General features: G+C 40.2%; 1 protein-coding gene across 1 annotated transcript; it reads right to left on the bottom strand.

Annotated features, from left to right (window-relative positions):
• Window positions 1-42: 42 nt before the first annotated feature.
• Window positions 43-18,613, bottom strand: Sell (selectin L). The gene is made up of 9 exons (XM_023708651.1): window positions 18,482-18,613; window positions 18,115-18,196; window positions 15,085-15,471; window positions 13,800-13,907; window positions 11,398-11,583; window positions 10,046-10,231; window positions 8,758-8,886; window positions 4,549-4,567; window positions 43-370 (listed from the first exon to the last, which is right to left on the bottom strand). Exons 1-9 carry the CDS (start codon window positions 18,482-18,484, stop codon window positions 352-354), a joined length of 1,119 nt encoding a protein of 372 aa, XP_023564419.1. The 5' UTR covers window positions 18,485-18,613; the 3' UTR covers window positions 43-351.
• Window positions 18,614-18,873: the final 260 nt, after the last annotated feature.

Raw genomic sequence — 18,873 nt, forward strand, 5'->3', positions numbered from 1 at the left:
TACCATATTGAACTGAAATGGGGAAGAAGAGACAGGCAAAAGCAAAATCAGACATATTTATATTTCATAGTGCTCTCCTCCTTTATCCCCAAGATCTTGTTTTTCTACAGAAAATATAACAAAAGATTGAGCTATATAAACAACTGTGGGCCAGGGATGGGAGTGATAAGGAGCAAAATGGGAGTGGAGGAGGTGACTGATCTCTTAGACATTCTTCCAGATCCGCTGAAGGGCATACACTTTCTCTGTGATGTAGGAGACACCACTATGCAAAACTCTTTGTGGAAGGATTTGAAGTCATTTTCCAGTGATTCTTTAGGATCTCCAGAATTTTCTTTCACAAAGTGTTCCTCAGTATGGATCATCCACTCTTAAAGAAAAGCAAGCAATTATCAGATAAACTGTGGAGGTTAAACAATGGGCAAAATTAAAGCGTTAGTAGTCAAGGGAAATATTCACTAATGGTGAGAAGAGGTGCAAGGACATTCTCTAAGCTGGATGCTCTGGATATAGGATATTTTTAGGAAGGTGGGAAGAGGACTGGAGTAGCAGTACAGTCCCATCAGAGGTGGCATTAAAATGCCAGCGGACTGAGTAAGTCTGCATGGTTGGGGTTCTGCATCTCTAAGCAGCTGCCAGTGATGCTCACACTGCTGGTCACAGATGTCATTTGGGCAGATGTCTGCATGGCCACTTATACCTCTAGGCCTGAGGAGGCTGATAGGGGAGACTCAGGAATGTGAAAACTGACATCTTCAAATGGAATGTCAAATCAGAGAAAATCAAAGCTCATGAAAGGAACAGAATTAGGGCCAAATGTCTAACTCTGACAGGATGCAATTTAAGGAGATGGTGTCAAATTTAGTCTCATGAAATAAATGACAGTTTTGTGTGTGGGAAACCATATCATTCTTGGAAAGGAGGGGGAGAAGCCAATTTGGTGCACCTCCCCTTGGCACCTTTCAAAGTCTGAGACTCTGGTCTCACAATGAGCTGTCAGGGCAAACCACAGCTGTGCAGCTGCAAATGTGCTTGCCAAAATAGAGATGAAAATGTTTCTGAAAACAGAATCTAACAACAGATACCCTCCTCTGAGGTTGGCATCGTATCTTCCTGTGTATCTTGGGCGTAGCTTTTACCCAAGTAGAATTTAAACACTGGAAACCAAATGTGATAAACAGAACCAGTTTGCAGAAGAGTAAAAGAAAACCACTAAGAACCAAAACCACATTTGCCCCAGGAGTCGTTCATTCACCAGCCAACAGCTAGTAGGAATGAGTAAAAGGATGGTGAGAGGTAGCTGCATGGCTTAAAAATAGATCAGTACCTAGTACTTTAAGGTTCATTTTTACCTGGTGCCTTTTCTAGAAACATACTCTATATCTTGTGCTCCACCCTTCTTCAGTGCCATGGCACAATGGTTCATTGGGCAAAAAAAAAAAAAAAAAAAAAGAAAAAAAAGAAAACTTCACACGGCTAGAAGAGAAGGGCATCTGGAGCTTGTAAGAGTAAGAGTAAGGTTTTCTGAGTTATAGAATCACGATACCCTGATCCAGGATACCTGGATCCAGATGCTTACAAACCCGTCTCGTCATTTGTTCAACAATGTCACTCTAGCTGTTACAACTCTCTGTGCCTTATGTCATGGGGATATTAATAGTTCCTACTCTCACAGGCTTGTGGGAAACATTTAATGATTTAACTGAAATTAATATTTGAGAAGAATTTACTACTAACTCTCACTAGCTCAAGGTATGCAGGAAAGTTGTTTAATTAGTTCTATGACCAAGAGTATTTGAGCATGATGTCTACTGAGATTCTCTCCAGGCTTAAAATTCTATGATGTAATGAACAAAGGTCACTGGGGTCAATAAAACAGAGTTGTCCTAGGGCAGCTGAGCAACTAGGACATAGAAAATAGATGCTCTGTTTCCATCAGATGCTTCCAGAGCACCTGATGGAATGATGGGGACACATGTGGATGGGGCCAACCTTCCTTTCCAACTTCTATTCAACAGAAACTCAATAAGCCATGTGCTCCAGACCCTTTTCATGGCCTCCCCACTGTGAGCTGAGGGCCATACCAGTGTGCCATGACTTACTTCATTCTCTCCTCTGCACTGCCTTCCTTTCTGATTCTCTTCATCATCAACCTCAACACCAAAGCAACCCACACTCCTTCATAAGATTGTTCCATGGTCACCAAGCCCAGTGATCTTTTTTTTTTTTTCACCAATGGAAAATCCACTAGCCATTTATCATACTCTACATTGTAAGTTCCTAAATTTATTTTCTTTGTTCTGTATTTCTGTCTTAATTTCTCAATAAGATAGTAATCTCCCTGAAGCTAGAGATAAACTCTTCTTGTTTCAATCAAGCTTGGTATTGTTGTGATACAAAACAGTTCAAGAAACAACAATTCATTCATTCATTGTACAAATCAGTGAATTAATGTGACAATTTGCTTAATATGTAATAAACTTAATGCTAATATCTTTCCATCCAGTATCTCTTCCTGTCCCCCCAAGACATCTAAAAAATATTGGGCCAATCTGTTTCTATCTAGTAGCAGTTAAAATAAGTGATTCCTGTGGCCAGAAAACAGATCTGGGTAGATTGTGCCAGAAAAGACTTTCACTCAGTGAGTGGGAACGTAAAAGAAATATTTGCATTTTGTGGGTTTCCTGTCATAAAAATAGAGAGGCCAATTCCAAAAAGGGACCCTTTTCCTACTAGGACCCTATCTGCAGAATTAAAGAAAAGGTAATAGAATAAAAAGCACTTTCACTGGCCCTAGGCCTCCATGCAGTACCCCCATTTCTCTTCTTAAGAAGATGACTGCATGTTCTGCTTCTGCCTTCTCTTCTAGAATAATTCCTTAACTTTTGGCATCTGACTTCCATCTGCACTGAACACAGTCTCCAAATGGACATCCTAGTTACTCCCACTGGAAACATATGAGTTTTCCTGACCCTGTTTGAGACTGTTTCCATTTCTTCTTTCCCTGGCATCTGTGTTTCCCAGCCCTTCCTCATCTTGCTTCTACTTCTCTGGCCACCTCTCTTCATCCTTCTTTTCCTTGATTGACTGGATGTTGATGTCAATCTGGTTCTCATCTTCTCCAATGTCCTTTCTATTTTCAAATGTATACTCACTCCTGGGATGGCTGTGACCTTCTGAGATAGGACAACCCCAAGTCTCCTGCCCCAACATAGGACCTGTGCTGTAGGTAGATCCAGAAGACTGCACACACAGCTCAGATACCTGAAGCTCAATGTATATAAACTGGAACTCAAGATCTTTACCTGAAAAATGTGTCATTCTTTTAAGTTTCCTTTTAGGCAAAAAATAGTACTGCCACCCACAGTTTCTAAGTCAGAAATATAGTCTTCTTAATTTCTCTCTCTCTCTCTCTCTCTCTCTCTCTCTCTCTCTCTCTCTCTCTCTCTCTCTCTCTCCCTCTATTCCCTTCTCCCTTAAAAGCCATATTCAGTTGATTGTACCTCCTCTTATCTCATGAACCCAATCTCGCTGCAATTTTTTTCAGACAGCTTTAGCCTAATAACTTCAGATGGCCACAACATAGTCTTTTTGCTCCAGACTGACCCACCTCCATTGGCTGTGCAATGACCCTGATAGGAGGCAGATGTGACGCACACTGATATTTTTAGTATTACCCCCCAAGAAATCAACATAAAGTCCGTATTGCTTAGGATGGCTAGTTGATGACTTCAGGATCTGACTTTTGGTGCCTCTTCCCCACCTTGAGCTCCATTCACTAAACTAAGGTTTACTAAGTGACCATTTGTGATTGGTAGGGTAGTTGTCTAAATAAGTGGTCAACCTCTTCAAGAAACCCCTTGTTTCCTTTTCAGCATTTAAAAAAAAAGCTCAATCTATCACCAAAGTGCATCATCACCATTTTTTTTACTTATACTCTCCTTAATAAAATTTTAAAGCAAGTCACTAAACTCATAAAACTGAAATATTTTGCTATCTTCATTTCTGCCAGACACTTCATTTCTCCAGGTTAAGAATATGAGTTTTGAGATCAAACTAAAAAAAAGTCTCTTTGGAAAGTTGTGGGTAGAATTCATGAGCCCAACGTTTTCCATGTTTCTGAAAGTCAGTGCTTAGGGTTAGGGTTAAGATTAGAGTTAGGGTAGGTCTAGGGCACACTGGTTTCTCAAGAAATGCTTCTTAATTATTTTATGTAGGTCCTTCATATATGTGAAGCCTGTATTCCTCAAAAAAATAATAAAGGAAGGAAGAAAGGAAAAAAAGAATAAATAAAGAATAACTCCCTTTACATAAACTGTCCCTTCCTAATACATGTGCATTTATTCATTCATTCAGCTCAGCTAATAACAAAAACAGAGCTTTGCAGGGAAATTATTGATTTATCACTTTATCTGGAAACTTCATTTAGACAGATTCCCATGTTAGCACCTGCTCAGGGGTTAATGTGCCTCGCTATGGCAGGACACATACTAAGGAAAAGCAAAAAAGGATGAACAGGTATATAAACTCTTCACCCATAAAACTTACCTTTTCTGAGATCTCTTTCCTAAAAATAGAAAAGAAAACAGGGAAAATAGAATCAATGAAAACTACTCAATATCAATTTTTAAAGGGGCCCCTTATCCTCAGAACTGTCTTTTGGGGTGCACTGCAGATTTGTGGGTTAGACCTTCATCTCTACCTAAGGGGTTTGAGGTGCTGGCTGAAGCTTCCAATTCAACGATGGTAGTTACTCCAACAGAGCAGGCACGTTGATGCCTATGCCTCTATGGTGCTGTGCCATTCTTAGGCTTGTCATGAAGACAGATGTCTCAGCTGAACTTCATGGTCCTCTGCCCCAAGATGGTCATTCTCATGCTTACCCCACATCTCCTTCTAACTCCAGTCTCTTCCCTGAAGGATTCAGCCACTAATAGTGTAAGAAAATGTTATAACATTTCTCAGTATCTTCTCTATGTGAAGTCACAAGAAAATTCCACTCTGATCTCAATATTAGGAACTGCACATGTTATCTGTATTTTCGTCTCACAACACAAGGACTGGCCTGGCTGACTATGCTTTCATTTTGGACTGGCTTCAAGGAAACACAGAGTCAGGCCTGATACCCACTTTTATCATGTGTAGAGGACTTCTTGTCAGAGGCCATTTCTGTAACCTACCTAAATTTTGGTTCCAACTTATTTTTTGTGTCCCAAATTTTCGCTTTTCATTTTTTTTCTTGCTTTTTATCTAGTTTGAAGTTTTGAATGCCTTCTGTAAGCTGTCTTATATTCTTTTTGAAAAAGCAAAATATTATAAATATATTAATGAATGCAGGATGGAGGTATAGAGGAAATCAAAGCACAAGAAAAGAAGAGATGAGGAGAGATAGGAAGAGACATGGAGGGAGAGAGATAGAGAGACAGACTCTGTGATGAGACTCTCTCTCTCTCGTGTGGGTGGCTGTATATTGCAACATCTGTAACCTGGCCCTCTAGAATCATCCCCCAGAGGTGAAGACCCCATTTTCCCACCTGCAGTGTTGTGTGTCTTTGGACGATTACATTTCCTCTAAGAACCATGATTCTTCAGCTGTAAAAGGCGCATAATAAACCAAGCACAGTGATGCTATAAGCCCAGCTACTCAGGAGGTTGAGGCAGGATGATCACAAGTTTAAGGCCAGCATAGACAACCAGGAAAGGCACTGTCTCTAAAATTTTATGAAATGGCTGGGGATGTAGCTTAGTGGTAGAAGGCTTGCTTTGTGCAAGCAGGCCTCTGGGCTCACTCCCCAGTGTAATCCTCTAAAAAAAAAAAAAAGGAACAAAATAACTGTGTCTTCCTTGTTGATTGATAAAAGAAAATGTACTCAATAATTTAGGCCAATGCCTAGAACTTAGAGCTCATTTTCTGCTTTAATCCTTAAAAGTGTTTGAATTATTATTTTGAATCTTTTCTTCCCAAACATTTTAGAGTGATGACCAAACAACACTTAGGGAGAACCAAGTATGAGTTAACTTCAGTTTCCATTTTTTTTATCTACATAGAAATATGTGTGGCTGTTTTCTTTTGGGGAAAAGGAAATTAATAATAATAGATCAGCAGAACTCTGTTCCTACTGAGAGGGCTTTTTGCTGAAGAAAAGGGAACTTAGGGGGCCTGTATTCAGTTTCATGTCCCATCCTTGCCTTGGCTATTGGTTGAGGTGGAAAAATTTTCCAACCAAGTTTTAGACAAAGACAAAAACAGACTTACAAATCTGAGGACAGTGTCTTAGGGGACAAACCTGGGTGGGAGTCTGATCTCTGACTCTGGGCCCTATGAATAGGGGATTATAGATTAATCCTGAAATGTCATTGCCTTAAATTCCTTTTTTACCAAATAGGGCTGAAGGTGATGACTGAATAAGCATGGTAAGACCAGGACCAAAGAATTGTGTACCTACATGGGCCAAGTATGGGTCAAGTTTTTGGCACGGATTTCTTTCCCAGAAAGGAGCTAAAGTTTGGTTACAAAGACTACCAGGGAAGGATCCAAATGCTAGGTTCAGAGGATCCATTCTCTATTTAGAGTACAGAAGGATGGAGTCAAGATTCACTTCACTTCACCAGCCATGGTGTTGTAAAGTTCCACCTGTTCCCTTTCTTCAGCTTTCTAAACCCAACAAGCCTATGACATTCTCCAAATAGAAAAACACTATATACACAGATTTATTATGTATGAATATATTTATGTTATACATAATTTATACATTCTATTTACTATTTTTCACTTTTATTCTTGTCAATGAGTTGGCTAAGCTCTGTCAATTTGTGTTGGGAACCTAGCCATCATTTCTAACTGTCTCTACAGGAAAAATGATTTTCAAGATTTAAAGAACCAACTTACAACTAAGATTTTTTGAAGGCAAAGTCACTTACTTGAAAATTGGGGCAATGGTAGGAGTTTCACATGTGAAGACTAGCCTATTGTTAACCTGACAGTCACCCTGATGTTCCTACACAGTCAGTGATCTGCGGGCCACCTGTTCTTGGTGGCACACAACTACCCTTAGTGCCCGTTATCTGCTTCCTGTTTGCCCCACACTCATTCTCACAGCAGGGGCATGGCAGTTTTCAGGTTATCGGGTTGAGATCTTGTACAGAAATGACTCCAAGGTAAAAAGTTTAAAAACAACCCTATGCTTTGCTCACCCTACTGATATATAAAACAACCTTAGTAGACATAACTGAGTCAATTCTTTTGATTCCACAAACTTCTTATTAAAAGACAGAAAATTTTGAAATATATCTCCTCTCTGTTAAGATAATTGCCCTATAAGCCCTAGAGCCCTTAAAGTAATGGAATAATAGCCACCTTGTCCCAGAGATCATGTGATTACTTGGTCTGTTCTCTACCCATTCAGTTTTGCCATCATCACTCAAGGCAAGGACAGGTAGGGCTAAGTTCTGAAACCTCAGTGGAAAAACTAAATTATGATGAGAAAGCAGGGTCATTCTTCTTTTACCTTAATGTAGTGTGTAAGCATTTAGTATATTATGTGGTAGTGAGATCCCATCTCCATGTAATTACTAATAGTAGGAGAAGAGGCATGTCCACTGTTCTGTGGTCTCAGGTGAGAGCGATTGAATTTCTTGTGTATAGTGTTCCCTTCCTTATCTTCCTGGGTTAGTTAGCAAATTCTTCTAACACCTTCTATTTTTAAAGTTGGGTAAAAGAGCAGATCACACTGGAAAGACATTAGGGATTGGTAAATGCTATTCTTTTTTTTTTTCAGAACTGGAGATTGAACTCAGGCTCTTGAACTTGCCAGGGAAGTGCTTATTCTTCTGAGCCATCCCCCTGCCCTAGTAAATGATATTCTTGCAATGGCCAGTGCATATGTGCTGGCTCAGTGATGGAAGACCAAGGCAGTCCATGCATGCCACAGAAAGGTTAGCAATAGTTTTGAGCTCATCCATGGTCCCTGAACTGGAAACAGGGTATCTTAAAAATTCCCAAATGTCTATGAGTTTTATAATGAATTTGGCCAAAAGAGATGGTACACTCCCAGAACCTGCTGCAGACTAGAGGCCCATAGCTAAAAGATTGGACCCATTTTAAGGGATGGATACACTAAGTGGGGAGGAAAGGACAGTAATGCTGTGTTCTTCTCTATGGTCCATGCAGCAGATAATACTTGCTCCAGGCAGTCCTCCTTCTACCCTTTCCTTCTCCCTTCCAGAGTGAAGGGAAAACACTATGTTCTTGGTGACATCACAGAGAACACGTAGGGCTTCTCTCAAGAATAATGCGGCTCACACATGGTAGGGGGCAGGCAAGTATTTTAACTGTAAAGAAGCCAGGTACTTGAAAGAGGAATCTTGAAAACCTAAGTGCACATTAGACTCATTTTCAAATCAAAGGCATGTAGGGTCTTAGGGGGCAGACATTATACATCCTTTTTTTTTTCAAAATTAAGAGCAAGAACCATTAGATTGTCTCATTTAGTGGTTAGTCCCCTAGAAAGGTGAAAACAATAGGTTTGGCTTTTTTTTTAGGTTTGCCTAGTGAATAGCAAAAGTCAGTGGGCTTGTTTCCGTGAAGGTGTGTACTGGTGTACTGACTACTTTACATGTCTCCAGGGACTGAGGTCTATAGATCATGAAGCTTGGCACCTGCTTTGGTTGACTCTATTGCACCTAATTTCCTGTGGGTTTCTTTCTTTTTTTCACTTTAAAGTTGGTTTATTTTCATATGAAATTAAATTCACATACTTTTTCTTAGTCGTCTTGCCAGCCAGATGATAAAGGCCAGCCCGGAGAATGCAGTAACCATGACTGCCACTGGGATGAAGAGGGGGTTATAGTCGCCTTCCTTGATCATTGAGAAACTTTGGTCTGATTCTGAAAGAGAAATCAACAAGGCACACAACATGAGACTATGGCATATTTCTTTAGTCCAGCTCATGATTTGGACTTTTTTCCTTCATATCCCTCCCAATGTGAGCCCATTTGATGCCTCTTGACAGGAAAGAAAATTCCCAAGAGGACCTGAGGCGGATACTCAGAGGCAAATACTGGACCAGCCTCTAGCCTAGTGCTATAGCATCTCAGTCCCCACATTTGTCATCCAGGAAACCTCTTGGGCCAGGTCTAAAAATCTTGGTAGTCAGTAGTCATTAATATGTTTGACTCCATGGTCTGGCTTAATGGCTCAAACTATAAAGCACAAAAAAGATCTGGAAAGTCTAATACAGCTTCAGGGAAAAACCAGTGATCTGAACTGGGTAACTTAGTCAAAAGAAACTAGTGCTATTTTTACTGTATGCTTAAAAAGTAATAGTGCAAAAAAGAAGCATTTGCTTATATGCAAAGAACCACACTGATCTAACAAATGGTACCATCCTAGTTTCTCTTTATGTTCTTCACAAATTAGTAAAAGGACACATCTGCATACCGTTTTATAAGGGTAAACTGGGAGCATTTACAGGCTTTTACTGAAAAAAAGAAAAAAATCTGCTTTGTGATGCCTCCAGTTGAAGGAGTCTACTTTAGGCATGGGATCTAACTGGCCCCTTATTCTTTATGCTGGTTTGATGAACCCTTTAAAGGTGTTTCCCCCTCCACACTCAAATATGCAGTGGAGGCTCCAAATAGAGGCACCTGTTGGCTTCATGAAGATGAGCAAGTGGACACTCACCGGGCCTTAAAGATAAATGTCAGTACCTGGACAGGCTAACCTCAGTCCTCCACTAAAGACCTCCCCTGTCTTTCTGCTCCCACTTCCTTATACACACAGGCGCCCACACACACACACACACACACACACACACACACACACACACACACACACAGAGGTCAGCTCCTACAGATGCCACCACTTAAAGACTGGTTATCTGTGCAAATGGCTCAGAGGCAGACTGAGCTGACATGGTCTCCAAGTCAGGTGCTGTTAGAGGCTCACACTGAATCGCTTCAATGAAAAAGAACAAAACACAGCACAATACAGTATTTCTGAGCAGGGTCAGCTAAGTTTTCAGAATATCTGAGCAAAGTTACTCACTTTGGCATATTGGACTATGATTGGACCACATTCCAAATGGTCCACAAGTAGTTTTCTTCTCTCCACTTAGCTCAGTTCCTTCTGAGCAACTGAAGGTACACACAGAGGTAAAGCTGAAGTTGGCCAGGGGGTGATTACAGTTCATGGTTCCCAAGTCAGGTGCTGTTAGAGGCTCACACTGAATCGCTTCAATGAAAAGGAACAAAACACAACAGCTCAAAATAGTATTTCTGAACAGAGACCTTCCCTTGACCAAAGGATTTTGGTTTCAACTATCTGACTTAATAGTGGAACCATCTACATGAGACTAGAAATCTCTAATTGCTGAAGTTCCTTTAGATCATGCTCCTAGACATTACTTTCTTTTCTTTTCTTTTTTTTTTTCTTGACATTACTTTCTTGAGATTGATGGTGTATGTGATAGGTCCTGAGTGATGCCAACAGGGTACAGGAAGCCAACAGTGCAGTGGAGGTGGCTGCTCCAGGTTCCTGCCCAACCTGGTGGCTCTGCAGCCCTGCTATAAATGCTGTGCCCTGGGCCTTCTGCCTCAAGAGTCCACAGAATATCCTCAGGGAATGTAGAGTCTACAATTTTTCTACCTGATATAAAGTCTACCCAGGAACATTTAAAATTATCTTTTCTCTGAAGCAACTTCAACTTCTATAAAACTAAGCAGATTGGTTGCTTCTGATATTTCTCTTGACAGTAAAGCTATTTAAACTGGTGAATCAGAAGCATTCAAGATTTCAGAAGTGCAGACACCATCCATTTTCTCCTGTGTGGTGATGATTTTGGCAGGTAAAAAGTGAGAGATGTTACTCTTATTTCAATTTTTTTAAAAAGGACAAATTGGTTTTGTTTTTCAGTGGTTGTTTTTCTCCTAAGAGTTCATGTGGGGGAAAAGTATGACATGATTTTAAGAATATACCAAATAAAACAAGGTAGACCTCTACCCTCTGAGAAGGAAACCAGATTGTGTTAAGTAGGGCACCACATAAAATAGGTGTTATTGAGAGGAGAGTAACCAAAATGTAACTGAGACTTAGCAAGACTGATTAGTCGTGTTACAGCATGTAGAAAAATAAAGAAAACACAATGAGAACATTGCATTGTTACAAATCATGTTATAGACTTTCAGCCAGCAAAAGAGGCACTTCATGGTAGTTTCATTTGGGGATATACTTTTTAATTTTAATAAGAAAAATGCCTTTGCAAAGCATCACAGTGTAATCTAAAATATGTCATATACTGCTCAAAAAGAGGTTACAGCTTCTTAGCAAATCCTTCTGCAATTTTTCAGAATGAAAACCCAGGATCATCATGATAAAACCTATAGTCTGAAGTCACTCACCTTGGCAGGTTGGTTCTAGAGATGACCAGTTTCCAAATGGTCCACAAGTTGTTTCTTCCATCCCAATTAGGTTGGTTCCATTAGGGCAGTTGAAGGCACAATGTGAGCTAAATTTGAATTCTCCCAAAGGGTGAATACAGTCCATGGTTCCCAGCTCTGGTGTCTCCAAAGATGCACATTGGGCCTCTTCAGTAAAGAAAGGAACAGTGCTGGGAGTGGTTACAGGGATCTGATGGTTGGATTTGAGCCCTACCTCTGCCACTTGATAAACACACGTCTGTCTTGGGGTTCAAGGAAATGTCACTGGAAGCTATGTTCCCAGTCCTGACTTTTAAAGACGAACAGGTATAGTAGGCCTGTGCACAATGAGAAAAATGCCAGGAGCAAAATCAATCAGACACAAAGCACAAATGGTTGGTGGAGAACTAACTCTAAGTATTGCTAAAAGAAAAGAGGAGACAGTGAAGAATGTGAGTTGTGATTAGTGAGAAAGATAGGTGCTAAGACCAAATACTGTTATCTTTTTCACTGATTTATGAGCACTTAGTATATATTAAGAATTACCTTAGGCCTTAAGGAGCTTAGATTTCATCTTGTAAGGCAATGATAGATGTAAAGAGTAGATGATCATTTTGTGTGTGTGTGTGTGTGTGTGTGTGTGTGTGTGTGTTAAGCTGATCAGCCTACCTATAGTCTGAGTAGCATATGTGAGAAAGCTAACTTAAAATTGTGGGGCTCATTTAGGAAAAGAATACTGCAATGATTTAGTAGAAAGATAGTGAAGACAACTGTAATGGAGTTGAAAAGTAGGAGATAAATTAGAGAAATGTTATAAAAATTGGTAGCATGTTGCCTTGCACAAGTGTCAGAGGAGGTGGGAGTCTCACATCATTACCACATGTAAAGGTTGATTCCACATGCTGAGATAAGAATTACAAAAGGGAAAGGTGGCTGGGGTCAACTGGCTTTGTCTATCATCCTTTGGACCTACCAAAGGATACTCTTAGCACATTTGGGGTGAGACAGATTTGTCTGTGCAATGAGTACACATGGTTATAAACCCATGTGTGTCAGTAAGTTTGACCAAAGGATCACAGAGAGTCAGAAGAGCAACAGAAAAGACAGAAGCTGAGAATTAATACTAGTTTATGGGCTTGACTAAGTGTCTATAAAAGAAACCAGGAGAAATGATCATGGGTAAAAATACAACCAGAAAAGAATGATATGACAGAAAGACAAAAGAAGCAGGAAGAGGAAGAAGAAGGGAGGAGAAAGACAATATTTGGAAAGGAGTGAAACTACGGTATCCATGATATAAGGATTTTTTTTTCCAAGTCCTTTAAGGGGGTAACAGAATCATGGCTCAAGGGTGAAATGAAATGAGTTAGATTTATACCTGTTGGTTGACATTTAAATTTATTTGGACTTTAAATTTTTATTTCTTGTGCACTTGTATTCTTCTTATGATTTATATGCACTGGATGCATTATAGTTCTGTAACCCAACTGTCATCAATCAAAAGATCTGATGCTGTCCTCAGTCGTGGCTGATTGGATCAAAGACTGAACCCTTGTGACCTCTCTGATTTCACAATCGTGGCTCTAAATGATTTCAGAAGGTTCCAGATGACTCTCTCCATCCTTTCTTTGCTTTTCAATCTACCCTATCTGGTGTTTCTAGAATAACTGCCTTATCTTCCAATATTAAATGCAGAGTGGCCCGTTATTGCCAAGTAAGTGCCAGCTCCCTGTACTCAGCAGTCCCCGGTCCTCACAGGTATAATCCAGGTGTCTCCTTTTGCCTAAATTCATTCAGAATTTCCATTCATCAACTCTAACTTTTTCAGTGATGAATGTAGACTAGGTTTTCTTGTTTAATATTCCTTAAATACCCAGACCAAATAAACGTGTAGAATTTTATATATTTTTTTATATATTATTTAATGTACTGTGTATCATTATATGATGTGATTTTCTGTAAAAAATAAGATTTAGTTTCTAGATCAATTTACCCTCCTAATAATAAATGGTATAGTTTCTTTCAGATTTTAGAATTCTGATTATTGCAGGATACTCATCAGATTGGGAACTCGTTGATAGTGGGTGTCTATCGCACCTGATTTCTTATTGCTACCATCTTGTCCTTTGTGACACTCAAAGCAAAACCAAACACACCCTTCCCCAAAAAGCTTGTTGAGAAGTGACTTTTGAAATTCACCAGAGCCTCATGCTGACTTGTGAAATATTTACAGAAAGATAACCATTGTGAAAGCATAACCCTGATCAAAACTTCCCATTTCTCAGAACAGTTAGTATCATTTTGTCCCAAGCAACTTCTAACATAAATTACTGTGATACCTATGCCTTTGTATGGAGAGGAACAAAGAAAGGAAAGGAACTTACCGAACTGGCACTGGGGCCCATAGAATCCCACATCACAGTTGCAAGTGTAATTATTGATGACTTCCACACATTCTCCACGGCCACTGCATGAGCTGGGCGTGCAAGAAGCTTTAATGAAGTCAGAAAAAGATATCTTAATGTGACTCAGAGTAATTTCCTTAGACGTAGTTAAAGTTAACTTTTGTTGGAGACTATTTTAATAAACAGGAAGAATTTTTTTTGTACACTCACTATAATAAATGATATAGTTTATACCATTTACTTTTGCATAAAAGTCATGTGCTAATTTTTTAATTTGTGAACCACATTAGACATATGGCCATAGGCATTTATCTGCTTTTAGAATAAGTTTCCCAATAATAACATTTCGGGGACATACAGGGGCATATATAGAAACACTTGAAATTATTTGTTTTTCATATAACACGCTCATAAGGGCTGGCCAGATAGCTCAGTGGATTAAAGTGCCTGCTTAGGCAGGGAGCAGTGGCCAGAGTTCGATCCCCGGCATGCTGTACTGGCCCCACCCCCTGGGCGCACTGAGATGGTGAATGAGACTGGGTGTGGTGGTGCACACCTGTAATCCCGGTGCTCGGGAGGCTGAAAACAGGGGACTCACTATGTGTCTGATCAGAGTAGTGAGACCCTGTACCAAACATATATATATATATATATATATATATATATATATCAAGCTCATTAATCACAACCTCAATCATTTCTGCACTTTGCTTAACAATCCCATTCTTTATAGAATGCTAAGATTAAAAGATTCAAAAATCAAAAGTAGTAAGAGTCAATGTATATAAGACCACATTCACTATATTTCACTGATCAACTATGACTTGGAAAAATATGTTGTTTGAATTTTGCAATAGCTTTCACATAAATGCATTTTCATATGCTGATAGTGCAATGTTTTTCTGTACAGAATTAATAAGATTAGGCCAAGAAGGAAACATCTAGAACAAGCCCTCTACTCCACAAAGAGGAAGCAGGTGATTTGTACCCAAGCCATGGCCCTGGCTGTCCAGCTCCTCTTCCCTACCTTTGACACAGTGGGCCCACTGCCTTGATAGAACTGAATTCAGGGGTGTAGGAACCAGATTTACACAATGAAAATGCTCAGCAGTGACAAGATCTAGCTGATTTAGAGGACTGGAAGTGTTTTAGATGAAACAGCCAGTGCCATCCTTCCACGACCCTTCAGTGGTATGATCAAATTGTTCTAACTCAGGTGGCCATGAGCAGGAGGTAGCAGAGGACATGGTGTTGTCACTCCTACCTGTGTAGCACAGGGCTGCCTTCCGTTTGTGGCAGGCATCATCATTCCACTTCCCCGAGTCTTTGCTCCTCTTGATGTAGATCTCTACGCAGTCCTCCTTGGACTTCTTGTTGTTAGGCTCCCCAGTTCCCCAATTCTCTGCTTCCTTAGTGAGGGACTTGTTGGTTCCCACCCAAGTCCATGTAATTCCTATCTTCCGGATTCCTATCCAGTAGTAATAGCGGTTGTATGGCAGTGTCTTCTGCAGGTACTCGATCTCTCCTTTGTTTTGGATGGCAACTAAATCTGTATAATTTGATTGACAGAAACGCCTAGCCATTTCCCAGGACATAGCCATTTTAGAATAATGGTAAGTCCAACCATTGGTGCCATGATGTACCAGGAAATCTGAAAGACAACAGCATAGCATGTGTGAGGTCTCAGCAGTAACCTGGATGAGCCCACCCCTGGGAGATGAGGAGCAGAGACTGAAGAGGACCCCAGTCTTAACTGTGTATACATCAGGCAAGGAGCTCAGATCTTCTCATGGGAGGGTAGAAGCCTTTGCTTATTCAACCTTTCCTTGGATGTGCTGGATTTCTGGACTTATTTTCATGAAATAGTGTTTTCTGAAAATGTGTTCAAGTGAAATTTAACCAAAGTATTTTAGAAATTTGTTTTTTTTTTCTTTTGTGATACTAGATTTAATTGAATCCTGGGGAATTCTAACCAAGTACTCTATCACAGAGCTGTAACCCCAGTTAGAAATTCAGAAGCTGCAGCAGAAGCATTGTAAATCTGAGCCAAGTCTGGGCAACTGAGGAATTTAGTGAGACCGTGTCTCAAAAAATACAGACAGACAGACAGACAAACAAACAAACAATTAAAATAGGAGTAAAAGAAAATCTTATTTTATTTTCTTCATGGCTGTTAATTACTTGAAAATAATAGCATATTACTATAAAACTTGTAGCCTACTTTTCAGGGCATAATTTCCTAAAGGCCAATATGTATTATGGTTTCCATGACATATGTATCAATTTCTAAGACCTGCTCCTGAAATTAGAACAGAAAGGACAGTGACATACTATTACATACTGTCTACCATATCAAAAAGATAATAATTTATAATAGAAAAAGCTGTGCTGGAAATGCCTCAATTCATAGTTTAAGCCCTACATAGCTAACTATATAGAGCAGAAGAATTTGCAGAACCAAATCATGTAGAATTATGAAACTGCTTACATTATGTTATGTACATGAAGATAGCCACGAGAGAGTGCTTAATAAGCATATGGCTGCATCAACTGTAAGGGCTTTGAAGAAACAGCATAAAACAATCATTACAGAGTTATACAATGACCCTTTCATGATAGATGCCATTCTAAGCATAGTTTCATCGATGTGAAATACTAATTCACAGTATTTTACAGTGAACGTTTTCACGGTCATCTAACTTCGTTGTGTTTTCACAAGACAAGCACCATGGAGAAATGCCAAATCAAAGTTAGATTGAGCCCTTAAGTCTCCTCAGGATTCTGAATAAGGAAAAACAGACACAAAGACAAAACAATCAACCCCCATCAGATGAAATACTCCAGACATAATCAGTGAACTGGAAAACGTTTAATGAGTGAAGAATACCCTACAATAGCACCAGAAACATGATTTTGAAAGTGACATTCCACTAGAATGTAAGCTCTCACATGGAATTAACTGCTGTGGCCCCTCTGTATCCTTAATACCTGAAACTTAAAATAGGAGAGACTCAGAAAATACTCCCTAAGGGAAAATGATGCCAGGTTCTCATAAGACACATGCTGACATGGGGTTGGGAATTTGGAAGAGATGATTGAACCTTATGTAGAATGTTTAAATTTTTAAAACGCATCACAGTAAAAGACACATTGCCTCAATCTCTCTCAAAATCTTCCCCTTACACACACACACACACACACACACACACACACACACACACCATTGTTCTTGCCATTTTCTGAAGCAGCTCTGGAAGTTCTCTTTCCTGAGTGTCTCTCAGGGTCTGATATAAATGTGGTGAAGCCTGCTGCCCAGTGCCATCCACCAGAGGCAAGCTTCTAAAGACATCACAGTGCGTCCTCCTCCACCTTCTTCACTGGACTGGACATTGTGCAACTTCTGGCTTTTCCCCAAATCAAAAGCAATCATGAACGGTAAATAGTTTGCATAGATTCAGGACACTGAGTCAGCCACAACAATGGAACTAGTGACACTCACAAAAGATTTCCAGATTTGTTTTGGAAAGTGGCAATCATAAGGGTGTTAGAAATGTGGAGGGTGGTCAGGAAGATAGCTCAGAAGCTTAAGTGCCTGCCTGACAGGTGCAAGGTCCTGAGGTTGATCCCCAGTACCCCAAGCAGATATGGGGGTGTTACTTTGAGGGGATTAATAGCACGTGTGTTTTACTGCAAACATGTTTTCTACTGTAAGCGTTCACCATACATGTTTTCTTTTATCATACTGGGAATTAAGAGCATGGCAGGTGTGCCTGCAGGGTCAGATCTGAAAATCCAAGGAGCTAAGAAGACATTAGCTTAGTCACAAAATAGCAGAGAAAGCTCAAAGCTGTTGCTGGAGAGTCTGTAAGACTCAGACATAAAACTTGTAGCATCAATGGAAGAAGGATCAAAATAATTAAAAGCCCCTGCCTTAAGGAAATAGAATCTCCCTGTAGAAATTCCACTGATAGACAAAGTATTAATAGCAAATGGAGTGCTAAATAGCTGGCACAAACGATAAAGGCCCTATGAGAAATTTTGAATTAACTGTATCTCTCTTAGTTGAAATTGTGAATTATCAGTATTTGGAGCTGGACACAAGAGGTATGGCAGGTGAAAATAGGATCAAAGGAAATGCTAGAGGGTAAGAAAATAAAAGTAGTGTTTGTAGAAAGGATAGAACTGCAGCTGTCTCCCTAGTGTTTTTCCACCCAAGTATCTAATCTCAGCGAATATTCAAGAAAAGTGACGCATAGCTAAAAAGTCTTAGCGCTATACAAATATCACAACATACCACTACAGAGCACTGCCCAGATCCACAATTTGAAGATCTTCCACAAGCCACTTGGAGAACTGTGATATTTCCATGGAAATATCTGCAAGGAAATACAAAAGGATAGTTAGACTGCAAACCACAAATGCTGCAGAAGTAGACTCTCACCAGAGACAATGTAGAAGGTAGTGTAGGAGGGTGGACATTAACATGACAGAGAGGACAGATTCTAGGATCACTTTGTGAGAGCATAAGAACATTTGTATTTCTGCCATTTTTAAAACCACAGACAAGATTGGCTGCCTCTTGTCCCCATGCAACCTGGCTCTACCACTCCAAGAAGAGTTTCTATCTGAGTATTTGGAAATGACAGAGGCTGGAAGCTCACCATGGCTTTGTTGGGTTTTTCTCCAGTTCCTCTGCAGCCTTCTCAGCTCAGCCTCTGGGGGTCTGGGTCCCCGTAAAGGGGAGCTGCTGTGCTTCAGCAAGATTGTCCCAAGTGCCACCCACAAGACCTGCTTGCTTTCATTTCTCTAGCCCAGTCTCACATGCTCCTCCTCCCCTTCTTCCTCTTCTTCTCTCTCCTCTTTCCCTCACCCTTCTCTAGACTGAGTGAGCACTATCACCTCTGATAAGAAATCAGTGCAGCTCTGGGGGTACAGCTGTGTGGCACAAGGCCTGCGAGACAAGTAGAAAGTCCTGAGGTTGATTCATGGTGCACGCGCGCGCGCACACACACACACACACACACACACACACGGGGACCAATTGCTCTTTGCA

Source organism: Octodon degus, unplaced genomic scaffold (assembly GCF_000260255.1).
Source record: "Octodon degus isolate 3935 unplaced genomic scaffold, OctDeg1.0 scaffold00423, whole genome shotgun sequence".
In the NCBI taxonomy this organism is placed as follows: Eukaryota; Metazoa; Chordata; class Mammalia; order Rodentia; family Octodontidae; genus Octodon; species Octodon degus.

What these genes read in the sequence shown, in the direction of transcription:
- Sell (XM_023708651.1), bottom strand. An exon ending in TGGGCCCCAGTGCCAGTTCG is followed by an intron (nt 11,584 to 13,799) that starts GTAAGTTCCTTT and finishes TCTTTACTGAAG; the next exon opens with AGGCCCAATGTGCATCTTTG. An exon ending in TCATAGTCCAATATGCCAAA is followed by an intron (nt 8,887 to 10,045) that starts GTGAGTAACTTT and finishes TTTCTCTTTCAG; the next exon opens with AATCAGACCAAAGTTTCTCA.